The 15,453-nt window shown below is 40.8% G+C and overlaps 1 protein-coding gene across 2 annotated transcripts in view; it reads right to left on the bottom strand.

Annotated features, from left to right (window-relative positions):
- The window catches only part of hcfc1b (host cell factor C1b), a 129,346-nt gene that overhangs the window by 71,504 nt on the left and 42,389 nt on the right, over positions 1–15,453 (bottom strand). For both annotated transcript variants that reach the window (XM_084333989.1, XM_084333990.1), the window contains 5 exons: positions 10,199–10,283; positions 8,373–8,479; positions 6,671–6,850; positions 5,526–5,831; positions 2,088–2,236 (listed from right to left, as the gene is read on the bottom strand). In XM_084333989.1, the coding sequence (XP_084190115.1) occupies positions 2,088–2,236; positions 5,526–5,831; positions 6,671–6,850; positions 8,373–8,479; positions 10,199–10,283 (827 nt within the window). The remainder of the gene's footprint in view (positions 1–2,087; positions 2,237–5,525; positions 5,832–6,670; positions 6,851–8,372; positions 8,480–10,198; positions 10,284–15,453) is intronic.

Consider the following 15,453-nt stretch of genomic DNA (forward strand, 5'->3'; position numbering starts at 1 on the left):
ACTCAGTAAATTACTTTTAGTAATAACCAATAGGGCATACAGACCTTCATCTGCACCTTTATTTACACTGTTTATTTGTCTCATATTTTATATTCAGATACAAATTTTGTGCCTATATGTATTGTCTTTCTTCCATTACCCTGCCCATACCTGTGCCTCCCCCATGCTGCTATAACACTTGCATTTACCCAAGGGATCAATAAAAGAATATCTTATCTTAGTAGGCTACTTCTGTTTTACAATAGACACTGTGCAGAGTTGTATTGTAGTACTAGTTCTGTTTTACAATAGACACTGTACAGAGCATTATTGTATTAGGCTAGTTCTGTTTTACAATAGACACACTGTACAGTTTTATTGTAGTAGGCTACTCCATCCACTGGCTCCCGATCAAGGAACGCATCAACTTCAAAACACTACTCCTCACCTTCAAAGCCCTCCATAGCCTGGCTCCCCCCTACCTGACTGACCTCCTTCTCCCCTACCGCCCCACCCGTTCCCTCCAGTCGTCTTCCACTCTTTCCCTCACTGTCCTGTCATCCAAACTTAAAAGTTTTGGTGACCGGGCTTTTTCACGAGCTGCACCCAGACTGTGGAACACCCTCCCTCAGACTGTCCGAGACTCTCCACCTTTAAATCCAGACTCAAAACCTACCTGTTCTACCAAGCATACAACCTTCCCTACCCATAACCACCCTCCTCCAACCTACCACCTCCCTTTCCCTACTTTCTCTCCTCCCCCCCCCCCCCTCCCCTCGGTTTCCTTTTTTTTTTTATCTACTTTTTCTCCCATTTTCTATTTTTCTCTCATTCCAATTTCGTATCGTCCAATTCTACCCTCCCCTGTCTCGAACGCTGTTAGGCCATGCCTCCCACAGGCCGGCTGCAATGTGGACGAAGCCTTGCATCACGTGTCCCCTCCGGTACACGAGGAGGCAGGCGGCGCATCTTTTCACCTGCACAGCGCGATCTCTCAGCGGCGAGGGTCTGCATGGGAGGGTTACGCCGCCCCCGCTGCTTCCCGATTCTGCTGCGCAGGCGCACCAACCGACCTGTAGGAGTCGCTGTCCACAACGTCCGATCCCCACCCCTAACACTGCCAATTGCCTTAGTATGAACGACCAGCCAAGCTGGTAGCAATGCCGAGAGCTGGGCTCGAACCCAGCATCTCCTGCATTAGTGGCAAGCGCCTTGCCCACTGCGCCACGTAGCCGCCCCTCCCCTCGGTTTCCTTACTTCCCTGACTGTTCCCCTACTGGACTCTGTATCTGTTACTTGTTACCCGTGGTTGTATGTCCTTTGTCTTCATACTGTTGCTTACTCCCTGTGGTTCTTTGTTTCTTTGTTCATTTGTTTTGCTCATTGTCAGCGTCTTTGGGTTCCTAAAAAGCGCTTTATAAATAAAATGTATTATTAGTTCTGTTTTACAACAGAACTTTGGCCACTTTGTTCTCTGGCCTGTCTCTTCTCTTAGCCCCTCGCTATTTCTCTCTTCCTCCATTTTGCAATCCACACCATCACATCACGTGTTCTTCACATGTCCAGGCACAACGTAAACGTGTTGTGCAACAGTAATAGTCATCCGTGCTAAACACAGTGTGTTGTATATAGTTAAATATAGGAATTAAACAAATCAATGACACGATAACAGCCAATCACCCTTACACATGTTATAGAAGATCATCTGACCCATATGGTGTTGGGCCACGAGGAACAGAATCTTTCAGAAGAGCTCACTCTATGATCTCCATCTAAAAGTACCCATAATGCATTATATTATACCATTTCCATCTAAAAGAACCAATAATGCACCATACCAACTCAAACTAAAAGTACCCATAATGCACCATACCAACTAAATCTCAAAGAACCCATAATGCACCATACCAACTCAATCTAAAAGTGCCCATAATGCACCATACCAACTCCATTTAAAAGTATCCATAATGCACCATAACTCCATCTAAAAGTATCGATACTGCCATCTCCATTTAAAAGTACCCATAATGCACTATACCAACGCCACCTAAAAGTACCCACAATGCACCATACCAACTCCATCTAAAAGTACACATAATGCACCATACCGTTCCCTGGGTCTGCTGGGCTGGGACGACCATGCGAACCCCGGCAGGAAATGATGTCAGAGTGACGGGTGATTTGGGGGCGGCATGTCGCACTGTGACAATGGACGTTCCACTCGGCGAGCCAGGAGTTGCTGCCACCTTCAGGATTGCTGAGGAATTACAGATTAATTAAAGGCAGAGTTTTGCTAATTTCATACAAAATACACAAGACACACATTCAAACACCATTAGTAACATATTCCTAGCATTGAGTTATATATACATTAGCAACATATTCCTAGCATTGAGTTATTATAATATACATTAGCAACCTATTCCTAGCATCGAGTTATTATATATATATTAGCAACATATTCCTAGCATTGAGTTATTATATATACATTAGTAACATTCCTAGCATTGAGTTATTATATATACATTAGCAACATATTCCTAGCATAGAATTATTATAATACATTAGCAACATATTCCTAGCATTGAGTTATTATAATACATTAGCAACATATTCCTAGCATCGAGTTAGTATACATTAGCAACATATTCCTAGCATAGTTACACATTAGCAACATATTCCTAGCATTGAATTATATATAGATTAGTAACATTTTCCTAGCATTGAGTTATTATATATACATTAGCAACATATTCCTAGCATCGAGTTATTATATATACATTAGCAACATATTCCTAGCATTGAGTTATTATATATACATTAGCAACATATTCCTAGCATCGAGTTATTATATATACATTAGCAACATATTCCTAGCATCGAGTTATTATATATACATCAGTGTTTCCCCTGAAAAAAATATTCAACCGCGGTGCTGTGCTAGAAGTGCTCTGGAGGCCCAGGTAGCTGCATATTTGTACACTGCAAAAAAAGAAATCTTATCAAGTGAAAATATCTTGTATTTGGTACAATAAGTCCAATATTGAGTAGAATTATCTTTATCTTATTCCACAGATAATTTTGCTTATTTATTTCTTGATGTCAATTGAATCTTGTTTTAAGAAAATGTTAATCTTGTTTTCTTAAAACAAGATTAAATTGACCAAAATCTGAAAAAAAAAGCTAAATTATCTGGCAGTGGGTTAAGATAATTCTACTCAATATAGACTTATTGTACCAAAATACAAGATATGTTCCCTTGATAAGATACTTTTTTTTTGCAGTGTAGTTGTAATCAAAGTAAATGTCAAGATTAATGACATGCCTCAAGACTTGTACACTATTTGTATTGAACATAGATATAGGCCTGGATGATTTAATAGATAATATACTAACTGTCTAACATACACAAATCATAACACTACAACAGCACTTTACACCTAAAAAGTCTCCGTGGCATAGGCTACATTCTTAGAGCATTTCATTTTCCTGGGCTTTTGAAAGAAAAGCTCCAGGGCTCTTTGGTAGGGGGCCCATTGATGCTGAGACGCATACAAGCGGCCAGATGGTCTCCCTGCAGCCTTTTCCTCAGGTAAGTCTTTTACATTAAGCACCCCCCACAGCCCAAATTAAATAATAAAAAAAAATTTAAATAAATATATATATATATATATTTTTTTTTTAATAGTCTAGTAGCAGCGGCGGTCCTAATTCAGCAGCGGTGCAGCTGCAACATATTCTTAGCATAGAGTTATTATATACATTAGCAACATATTCCTAGCATTGAGTTATTATATATACCAGTGTTTCCCACAGGATTTTGTGAGTCTGTGGTGTGTGAACCTTGGACCCTCTCGGTTTTTTTTTGTACATTTTAAAGTTAAATGCATCTATGATGAACTTTGTGCTCAAAACACAAAATCGACTAGAGCATACATTTGAGGCTGAGCCATCAAAGAAATGAAGCAAAAGTGGTTACCTGTGTTGAACTGGTTTATTTTTTAGAAAATAAATATATACTGGATTACTATTATGACTACTACCACTGCCAATACTACTGATACATCCCTATTGGCAAACTTTATATTTAAAAAAAAATAAAAAAAATAAATAATTTTATGAAAAAGTTTCGGCTCATTATAAAAAGTCTAGGTAATTAATGGGAAACACTGATATACATTAGCAACATATTCGTAGCATCGAGTTCTTATATACATTAGAAACATATTCCTAGCATTTCATTGGTCTCCTACTCATCGACATCTCCTTCATGATTGAAGTGGATTTAATCAAATCAAAAGGGTAATAATTATTACTTAGTGTAAAACTACAAATGTTTATAAACCACTTTAACCTCTTAAGCCCTAGACATATTTTCAGAAAATTCGCCTAAAAGAAGATACCTATGTAAATGGAATCTTGCTCCACTTCTACAAGGTCCATTTGTATGTTCTTGGTATCTAGGGACATCTATGGACATCGGGAATGTATTCCCAGTGTCAGAAATATTGTGTCTTACTATGCTTGAGTAAATTGCAATGAACCAAAGGAGAACCCCCCCCCTATTTTTGACATTGAATAACACCGTGCTAATATTGACCAGACATGAAAAATTAAGCAAATGAATAAAGGGCAGATGATTTACAGGAGGTTTTGTGGATACAGTACTCAATTTTGCCATCCGGACACATGCAATTTGAAATATGAATATAGAATATGGAATATCAGGCCTATAAATTACCTTATTATGGCCAAGTCATACATCTATGGATCGGGCCAAATCTCCTCTTTTCAATGGCAAATGGCCCGTTACAGGGGAGCAAAGACCGTGAATGAAATCTACTGTCTGTAAGTACAGTTACTTTTGTCCATAGCTCCACCATTTTTCACCAGATTGCAACGCGTTTTTTTGTAGACGTTCACAGAAAGGTATAGAAACAATATACGTTGTATTTTATGGCAATAACGTTCAGGTTTGTTTGACCCGTGAGATATAATCATGAAAACAACATTCAAAAATTATTTTCACGTCAGCCTCTGCAGCTTAGACAGGGGCTGGTGTGAGCTGGGTAGTGAAGTTTTATAAAATGTCTACGTCCATCGAAAGCCCTGGGACTTCTTAGGACTACAATGGTTTCATGACTGCTTCCTTTATTTGAGTCTCATTCATCCGGTTTCCGATACAATGTGCTTAGATTTCTATAAACTCATATTTAGCTAATAACACTTAAAATCATTGGTAAACAAACATAGTGCTGAAAATATATACTTTGACTGCTGTTTTGATAGAGTTAGGGTATTTACTCTTGGCTATATTTTAAAAAGAAACAACATTAATTAATACAGACTGTATTAATCAATTTATGACGTGAAAAGAATATCGGCCCGATACCGGGCCAGTCGGGCTTAACAGAAGATTAAACCCAACAAGACTCCTTTACATCCTGCTTTAACAGAAGATTGAAACCAACAAGACTTCCTTTACATCCTGGTTTAACAGAAGATTACGAGGGTCATTCAGAGGTGACTATTGAAGGTCTTAGTACCTGGGGCTCTGATACCAGCGGCCAGCAAACTTCCTGGCACAGCGGTAGTGGGGGAGTGGATTAGCGTGATTCCAGACATCGGCAGCCCTTGATTGGCTGCTGCTATCACTCCGGGGACGGGGCTCTTGGGAGAGTTGGCTCCGGGTGTGGTGAGCGTGGTGGGTATGGTACCGGCGGTAGCAGGGATATCGTATTTCTGGAGCTGCAGCAGGTAGGTGTCTGCCGTCTGACAAGTCCCCCAGCTCACCTCTAGAGAGTTGGTGTTCGCTCTGACAAGCTGCACCCTGGCTGGAGCACTGGGACGCTCTGCAGGGAGACAGAAAGATTAGGAGAAAGACCAACAAGTTAGAAGAGAGAGAGAGACAGGTTAGGAGAGACAGTTGTCTACACTGAGTCATCTTTATTAAGATGGATGGAACCACGTTATTAAAGGACAAAAAGTCCCCAGAAACACTATGAAATGCCCAGGATTCTGCTTGAGCTACTGTGGTTACGGCATTACCGCAATAACGCATCATCACATCACTCAACACCCTTTATTTTTCCCCATGTGAGGTTAGACACAATTACATTGTGTGATTTGCTTTAGAAGTGCAAGGAATCCAGGGAATGATCTTTGAGTAATGGAAAATGTAGCTTAGGAATGTACCTGTTGTACAATGTGTCTGTTGCATTGAGGTCCATCGTTTGGTTTTAATGCTCTGCAATGTGCTTATTGGCCTTAACTCAATGGACACCATACCCGAATAAAGCCGGGTTAACTCGCTGACGCTTGAGCGCCAAACCCGAGAAAAGTCGGGTTTTCATCGTTATTTCTTTTATTCGATATTTCCATTCATTATCCATCCAGGGAGCCTGGTGTTATCACAGGGAATGAGTCTGAGATCGCAAAAGTGCAATATCGGCCGCATCCTACCAGGCGGCAGTATCGAGCACCCTTTGAAACCTTGTGTCTATACTCCTGTGTCTGTATTCCTATACTTTAGAACGCTGGCCTTTTAACCACACATCACACATATTCCTCTGGTGCTGATTGAGTTAAGCTTGTACTTAATGCAAGCAAAACAAAATTAATGATGTTCTCTAGGGCTAGAGATACCACATGTCTTTGCAGCAGATATATGGTTAGAGATGAACAGACTCACCGGTCTCCAGGTACCACAGGTCTTTGCAGCAGACCTGGTTGTTCCAGGCCTTCCTGTAGCCGTCCCTGCCACTCCACACATACAGCCTGGAGTTGATGGCCACACTGCAGTGACCAGCCCTCGCCCTGGGGATGTTATCCTCCAACGAGTCCATCAGCACAGTCTCCCAGCACATAGAGTCTATACACACACACACACACACACTATATGTGAGACTATTTCATCTGTAAAAGACGGTTCTATCTGTATGAGACTATTCTATCTCTAAAATACTTCTATCTGTAAGAGACTATTCTATCTGTATGAGATTGTTCCATCTGTATGAGACTATTCTATCTGTAAGAGACTGTTCTATCTGTATGAGGCTATTATATCTGTATGAGGTAGGGCTGGGCGATATGGCCAAAAATGATATCACGATATCGATATCATATCACTCGATATCTATAATTATCGATATTGTATGTTTATTTCGCAGCAATTCTTTGTCGTTGCTGCCATCTTTAGTGTTACATCCCCTCACACTCCAGTTCTCAGGCTGCAGCTGGTTTGAAAGCGAAAGTAAACAGGCTTCTCTGCTGGCTGTGGCTCCAGGGGAGTTGAATAGTTCTGGCTCTGCTAGTTTATTTTCTATCTTTTGGCACTTTGGTGGACAAACCACCGCACATGTGCACTGTGAGTCCGTAACTCGCGACTGGAGACTAGCTCTGCTAGCACACATAGCCTACTGTGTATAGACGGTTTCAAACTGTATTTTAAATTAGAAAGCAAACAAAATAAATGGACAAGAGTATTGTCCATTTATTCAGTATTGTCATTTGGACAAGCAAAGCCATTACTTTAAGTTGCAGGCAAGAAAGACAAGTCTGTCCACTGTCTCTGGTTTTAAAACTGCCCTGTTGCAGGCCACAAAAAAAAAAAAAAATTGTATCGATTTTTTTTATTATTATCAATCGATATTGATTATTAAAATATGATATCTGTATGAGACTATTTTATCTGTAAAAGACTGTTCTATCTATATGAGGCTATTCTATCTGGTAGTATAAGTTGACTGAAACTCCTCTAGGTGGCAGTACTAGCAAGGTAGACAAGTCAGCTGCTTGTACGGTCTCTCCAAGCACCTCAGTAACACCAAAATCTGTCCAAGCACCTCAGTGACAAACACCAAGACCTCTCCAAGGAGTACAAAATAAGCCAGCTGGTGAGCTGCTAAATTATATGAGATACATAGCGTAATGTCAGGCCTACAGTGTCGTAAATAGCAAGCATATTCTGAAATGTGAAAAACAATGTATTTAGCTATAGTTATTTGAGGAGTCTAATTTTGGTGCTTTTTAAAACCGTTTAATAGCTAAATAGCATAGGGCTACTGGCTACAATTCATGTCATTTCTAAACACAACGGTGGCTTTATAGTGTCAGACAGAATGGCCAGTATAAAAGGCACATTCCCACCTGTGAATTAGAAAACGTGATCAACCCTCATGTACATTCTGTTTCTGATCCATTAGGTACAGAGTATCGAATCAATAGTTTCAGTATAGAGTATTGTTTCCGTATGGAGTATTGTGATACTAAACTTGGTGTTGGTATCAAAGTCAAAATTATGGTATTATGACAACACTAGTTTGAACAATATAATATTGTTGAGTACTGAATTTTTTATTAGCATGACAACTCTAGTGTGTGTGTGTCTGTACCCAGGTTGAGACATGCCAGTGTGTTGGTACACTTCCATTCCTTCTCATGTGTTGCTACTTTGATATCGTCCATCACTAGAGGCACCCAGCCTCCAAACACATACATCCTAGACAGACAGATAGACAGACAGACAGTCAGTCAGTCAGGGCAGCCATCTTGGTTATACAGAAGGAGATTACAATGATACACCATCCCTAGTCACCACTAGGGATGCACCGATATGAAAATTCACGGCCGATACCGATATTTGTGCCCTCGCAAAAACACAAAAATAAAAAAAGGTTTTCTATTTTCATGATGTTCCTTCTCTCTTACTGTATATTTCTATGTCTCTAAATGTTTTGATGAATTGAAAATGGAGGACCCTTATGTAAACAAGCCGAAAGTCTTTTTCTGGTCTTCATCCTCCAGTCTTAGCAGTTGTTGTATTCAGTGGCGTTTTTATATGTAAAATGTTGGTGGGGCAATGATTTTTTCTGGCCTGGCGGTAGACGTGGGGGGGGGGTGAAAGCGGACGTTTTTCGTGTCAAAAAACACTTTATTTATTGCATTCAGGTGATTTTTTTTGCACTTTGTGATGGATTAAACTAACAGCTATTATAGAGCTCAACGCCACTGAAGGCCACACCAAAGCACAAATTATGACAACAACCTTGTCTTTAAACATGACACTACAGGCGCGCCCTCGTGGCGCACCGCATAGTGCCTCGCACACCTACGCGGCCGTCCCGGGTTCGCCTCCCGCTCCCGGTGACATTTGTCGCATGTCTTCCCCGCATGTCTTCCCATTCATCCTCTCCTCCTTTGTCGGTCAGGTCTGACCATGAAAAGCAATACATGCTAAAAAATGTATCTTAAAAAAATAAAAACATGACACTACCATCATCAAGCGATTCAACACAACAGCATTGCCAAAGCACTCACTCACCAAAGCTGTGGGCTCACTTGAAGAGAAAGGCAGCACAGCGGTTCTTCCTCTGGGCGAACTTTTCGATGACTTTGGGAACAAAATCCGGTAGCTCCTGTATCAGCTGGCTTTCGATGGACAGCATGGCCAATGCGTTAAGTCGTGGCTGTCCCATCGTATTGCGGGTAAAAGTTTTTATCCTCTTTAAGGTGGAAAGGTTCCTCTCCGACTCAGATGTCGTCATAGTTGTTGTTATTATCCTTTTCAGCAGACTGACGGTCTCAGCAAAAGCCTCTTCTAGGTTGTTGTCATGGATGGATTTGAACAGTTTTTCTTTTTTCCCCGGGCTGCGCCGATGTAACTATTGGTTGAGGCCAGGGCGCAATATAAATAAATGTATCATATCATATCATACAGTATAGTGCATGATCGTGTTGGCTGTAACGGACATGAGACATTTTGCGTGTGTGGGGGGTGGGGTGGTTGTGCAGTTAGTTTGACTGAAACCCCATGGTATGCTACTGAAATTTACAGATAATTATCAGCCACTGCCATCAGCAAATTTGATCTTAACGGCCGATAAGCCGATTGCAGTCAACAAGGCATAAACGGCCGATACCGATACGCGGCCGATATATCGGTGCACCCCTAACCACGAGTGTTCATTCTATCAATTCTAAGGATACTATATTATTATTTTCAACAAACACACAATGGCAGCTTTGTCATTACTGTCCTAAACAAACTTGTTACAATGTAACAATAAATAACACTATATAACAATAACACTAAATAGCACTATATAACAATAACACTAAATAGCACTATATAACAATAACACTATATAATAAAGAACAGTATTAACAATAAAGAACCGTATATGTGCGTGTGTGTTTGTGTGTGTTTGTGTGTACTAACTTGTTGGTGATGGTGGTAGCAGAGTGGAGGCTGCGAGGCAGAGGAGCAGGTCCATTGATGGAAGGTTTATTCCACGTCAAAGTGTCTGAAAATAAACACAACAGCCAATCAGAATCCCTACTAACAAATGTACCACCATAACAATAACAGCATCCACCTCAACAAGAACATCACCACCATAACAAGAACATTACCACCTCAACAAGAACATTACCACCTCAACAAGAACATTACCACCTCAACAAGAACATTACCACCTCAACAAGAACATTACCACCTCAACAAGAACATTACCACCTCAACAAGAACATTACCACCTCAACAAGAACATTACCACCTCAACAAGAACATTACCACCTCAACAAGAACATTACCACCTCAACAAGAACATTACCACCTCAACAAGAACATCACCACCTCAACAAGAACATCACCACCTCAACAAGAACATTACCACCTCAACAAGAACATTACCACCTCAACAAGAACATTACCACCTCAACAAGAACATTACCACCTCAACAAGAACATTACCACCTCAACAAGAACATTAGCACCCCAACAAGAACATTAGCACCTCAACAAGAACATTACCACCTCAACAAGAACATTACCACCTCAACAAGAACATTAGCACCTCAACAAGAACATTACCACCTCAACAAGAACATTAGCACCCCAACAAGCACATCACCACCTCAACAAGAACATCACCAGTTTCACCACCATAACAAGAACATCACCACCTCAACAAGAATATCACCACCTCAACAAGAACATCACCACCTCAACAAGAACATTACCACCTCAACAAGAACATTACCACCTCAACAAGAACATTACCACCTCAACAAGAACATTAGCACCCCAACAAGCACATCACCACCTCAACAAGAACATCACCACCATAACAAGAACATTACCACCTCAACAAGAACATTACCACCTCAACAAGAACATTAGCACCCCAACAAGAACATTAGCACCTCAACAAGAACATTAGCACCCCAACAAGAACATTAGCACCCCAACAAGCACATTAACACCTCAATAAGAACATCACCACCATAACAAGAACATTACCACCTCAACAAGAACATTACCACCTCAACAAGAACATTACCACCTCAACAAGAACAAGAACATTAGCACCCCAACAAGAACATTAGCACCTCAACAAGAACATTAGCACCCCAACAAGAACATTAGCACCTCAACAAGAACATTAGCACCCCAACAAGAACATTACCACCCCAACAAGAACATTAGCACCTCAACAAGAACATTAGCATTTAGCACCCCAACAAGAACATTAGCACCTCAACAAGAACATCACCACCATAAAAAGAACATTACACTATAACAAGAACATTACCACCTCAACAAGAACATTACCACTATAACAAGAACAGTACCACCATAAAAAGAACATTACACTATAACAAGAACATTACCACCTCAACAAGAACATTACCACTATAACAAGAACAGTACCACCATAAAAAGAACATTACCACCTCAACAAGAACATTACCACTATAACAAGAACAGTACCACCATAAAAAGAACATTACCACCATAACAAGAACATTACTATAACAAGAACATCACCACCATAGCAGGAACATTACCACCTCTACTATATAAAATGGTTAAATCAACAAAGCATTATAATTTAGCATGATTTTCCTCAGAAGGTAAGATCATTAGGAAATTGTATTGAAAATAAATACATTGATTCACTGCCCAACAATGTGCTAACAAATGTTCCTTGTTGCTTGCCCACATATAGCTATGAGGCAGCTTTCTTCGCTATGAACATATGAGTACAAATGTGTATGAGAACACCCCCGACACCATTCCAGCACAGATTTAAAATCCTGGCAGGACAAGCTAGAGCACACTTCTCTCACTGAACAATAGAAAGTAGGGGAGTGGGATATACGAGGGAAAGAAAGAGAAAAGGAGGTGTTAAAGCTGTTCAATTGCTAAGATGGTTTATTATAAAATTATATTTTATTTGAAATGAGAAAAGGACATTTATTTATTAATAGAATACATCAGTCCCTCCAGTTCAATGTGAAAACAGACGATAAATATTCAAGTCCCAAAAGGGAAGTCAAACGTGCTCCAGCCAAGTTTTGAAGATACAAGAGTTTTATTTGTCACTGCATACAGGTATACAGTGAAATGCGGGGGGTCTCGCCCGCAACGATGTGCATAATACAAGTAATAATAATAAAGTCCAACCAATACAGAGACATAGTGCAATAAACAAGTAAACAAAGTAGGCATATCGGTATCTGTACATGCGCTATTTACAGAGCATGGAGGACATGCTAGGTCCTGTGGCAGTGCAGTACACTGTTAGCTACGGATGAGGCATTGGGTCTTTATGTACACTGCTATACAATGCTATATTATACGATCTCAAGCTATATTATTCTTAAAGTGATCTTTCCTTCTGTAAAGTGTCCATAGTGTGAGCGTGTGCAGCATGAGTGTGTGTGTGCTCATGTTAAAGTGGCTGCCAGTGTGTGAGCGTGTACAGTGTGTGTGTTGTGTGTGTGCTCATGTGTGCTTGTGCGTGGAGAGTTCAGTGTTCAAGGCTCTGATGGCCTGGGGGAAGAAGCTGAGCCTAAGTCTCTCTGTCCTCGTTACTGGTGCTCGCAGGCGTTTGCCTGACCGCAGCAGCATGAACAGGCTGTTGTTGGGGTGGTGAGGGTCTTTCATTATCCTGCAGGCTCTGGATTTGCACCTCTTGTTGTATAGGACCTGCAGGGTTGGTAGTGCAATACCCGTGGTACGCTCGGCTGAGCGCACCACTCTCTGTAGGGCCTTTTGTCCTGTGCCGTGCTGTTGCCATACCAAGCAGTGATGTTTCCAGTCAAGATGCTCTCTACAGCTCCGGAGTAGAAGGACTGGAGTATCTTCCCAGATACTCTGAACTTCCTTAACTGTCTCAGGTGGTAGAGGCACTGCTTCGCCTTTTTTTACGACTGAGTCTATGTGTGTTGTCCATGTCAGGTCCTCTGAGATGTGGACCCCCAGGTACTTGAAGCTGCTCACCCTGTCCACGCTAGCCCCGTTTATCCTCAGTGGTGTGTGTCCCCCCTGCTGTCTCCTCCTAAAATCCACGATCAGCTCCTTGGTTTGAAGAGAAGGGTTTTGGTTCAACAGCATACAAGCAAACCGTTCACCATGACGCATCAAATAGACCCAAAGTAAAACACTGGACTATAACAATTATAGTTAAATTGTGGCCCTTACATCCAATCTACAAAATATCATGGGGAAACATTGCACGATTCATTATTGAGTGTTCATCAAAAGTATTTACATGTTGTAGATATTGGTTACCACTGTACCGAAACACAAAAGAGACTATGGATCATTAGAGGAAGCAGGAGGCTCTGTTGATCATTTACTCCATCAGAAGAAGTTTACTTCTGTTTACAGTTTCTGTTGTCCCATTACCATGGCAACGATTGAAGCTTCAAAATATTCAATATGATATAAGTAAGGGATAACGAGGTCATTGTCGCAAAATAATTGACCGCCTCGGCGAGGTGTTTTAAACGTCAGTGAAGGTCAATTATTTTGCGATTATTATAATATTTTATTTTCAGCTTTTATAGTTTCACAAACACACATCAAGACAAATCACAAAGAAAATAAAAAATAAATAAAAAGAACACAAACAGTATGTTGCCAGACACTGTCACATCAATGAACAAACATACACCATGGCATATGCTATACACTAAGGACGCAAGGGGCTGATTCTCTGATATATATACACATACATATATATATACACACATACATAGTAGTGTTGTCGAAAATATCGAAAAATCGACACATATCGATTCTGAATACCCAAAACTGTTTCAATACTCATTTCCCGAAATATCGACACCTAATCATTTATAAAAAAATATATAAAAAAAAAAAGGGAAGTTGCATTGTTCACTTCAATACCCGCAATAGTACAGCAGTCCACACACACACACGTGCATTCAGTTAAGTCGGAACATGACTGCAATACAAACAGTTCAGCCCGTCAGGCACATGCAACACAGACCAGTGTTTACATCTGTCTGCCTGAGAAAACACCATGCTCTGCAACAAAAAACGATTGAAGTGAGATGAACAGTTATTTCCAAATGTATGATCTAAAGATAAACAAAGGGTTTCAAAATATCATATCTATCCTCTCCTACAGTACCAGAGAGAAGCTGAGGAGAACCAACCAGCAACAGAAGCAAAACCTATCAAAAAAAATTATAATTTAAGATTGAACCTTTTTCCCTGTGGTATCGAAAAAGGTATTGCATCGAAGCTCGAAATTCCACTATCCTGACAACACCAATACATAGTACAGAAAATACACAGGAGGACATTGAGAAGCACTTATGTTCTAGCTAAGCATTCCAAAAAGGGACCCCATATCATTTCAAATTTGTTCAAGGTCTCAGACCTACTGTGACGAATGCTTTCCAGCTGCAGGAGACCATCTCAGTGAGCCATCTTTTAAAATTTGGAGACGACGTGTCTTTCCATTCCTTCAGGATAATTCTTTTGGCCACAGCCATACCAAACATCAGGGCCTCCTGCTCATTGTAAGGTAATTCTGCAGTGTTAGCTGAACAGCCGAGTAAAGCTAGAAGGCAGTCTGGGGCAATCTCTCTTTTGTACGCCTTGGTATACCAGTCAAAAATGTCTACCCAGTACTTAAATAGCTTGGGACAAAACCAAAACATATGTGAAAGATTACCCTCTGCGGACATGCAACGATCACAGATAGGCGATACAGAGGGATAGATTCTATGCAGTTTGGTTTTAGAGTAATGTAGTCTGTGAATTACCTTAAACTGTATAAGTTGGACTCTGGCATTAATAGAACATTTATGTATCCTGCTAAGTCCCTCCTCCCACATCTCATCAGAGATTTCCATACTAAGCTCTGTGGACCATACATCTTTAGTCTTGGACTTCCTGACGGGCAGACCCCAGGTGGTAAGAGCCGGCAACTGCACCTCCTCATCCATCACGCTCAACATAGGGGCCCCCCAGGGCTGTGTTCTGAGCCCCCTCCTCTACTCCCTGTACACACATGACTGCGTAGCACAGCGGAACAACAACACCATCATCAAATTTGCTGATGACACAGTAGTGGTGGGCCTGATCTCTGCCAACGACGAAAGGGCCTACCTGGAAGAGGTAGAGAACCTGTCACAGTGGTGTCAGGAGAA

Source organism: Notolepis coatsorum (assembly GCF_963971535.1).
Source record: "Notolepis coatsorum genome assembly, chromosome: 17".
In the NCBI taxonomy this organism is placed as follows: Eukaryota; Metazoa; Chordata; class Actinopteri; order Aulopiformes; family Paralepididae; genus Notolepis; species Notolepis coatsorum.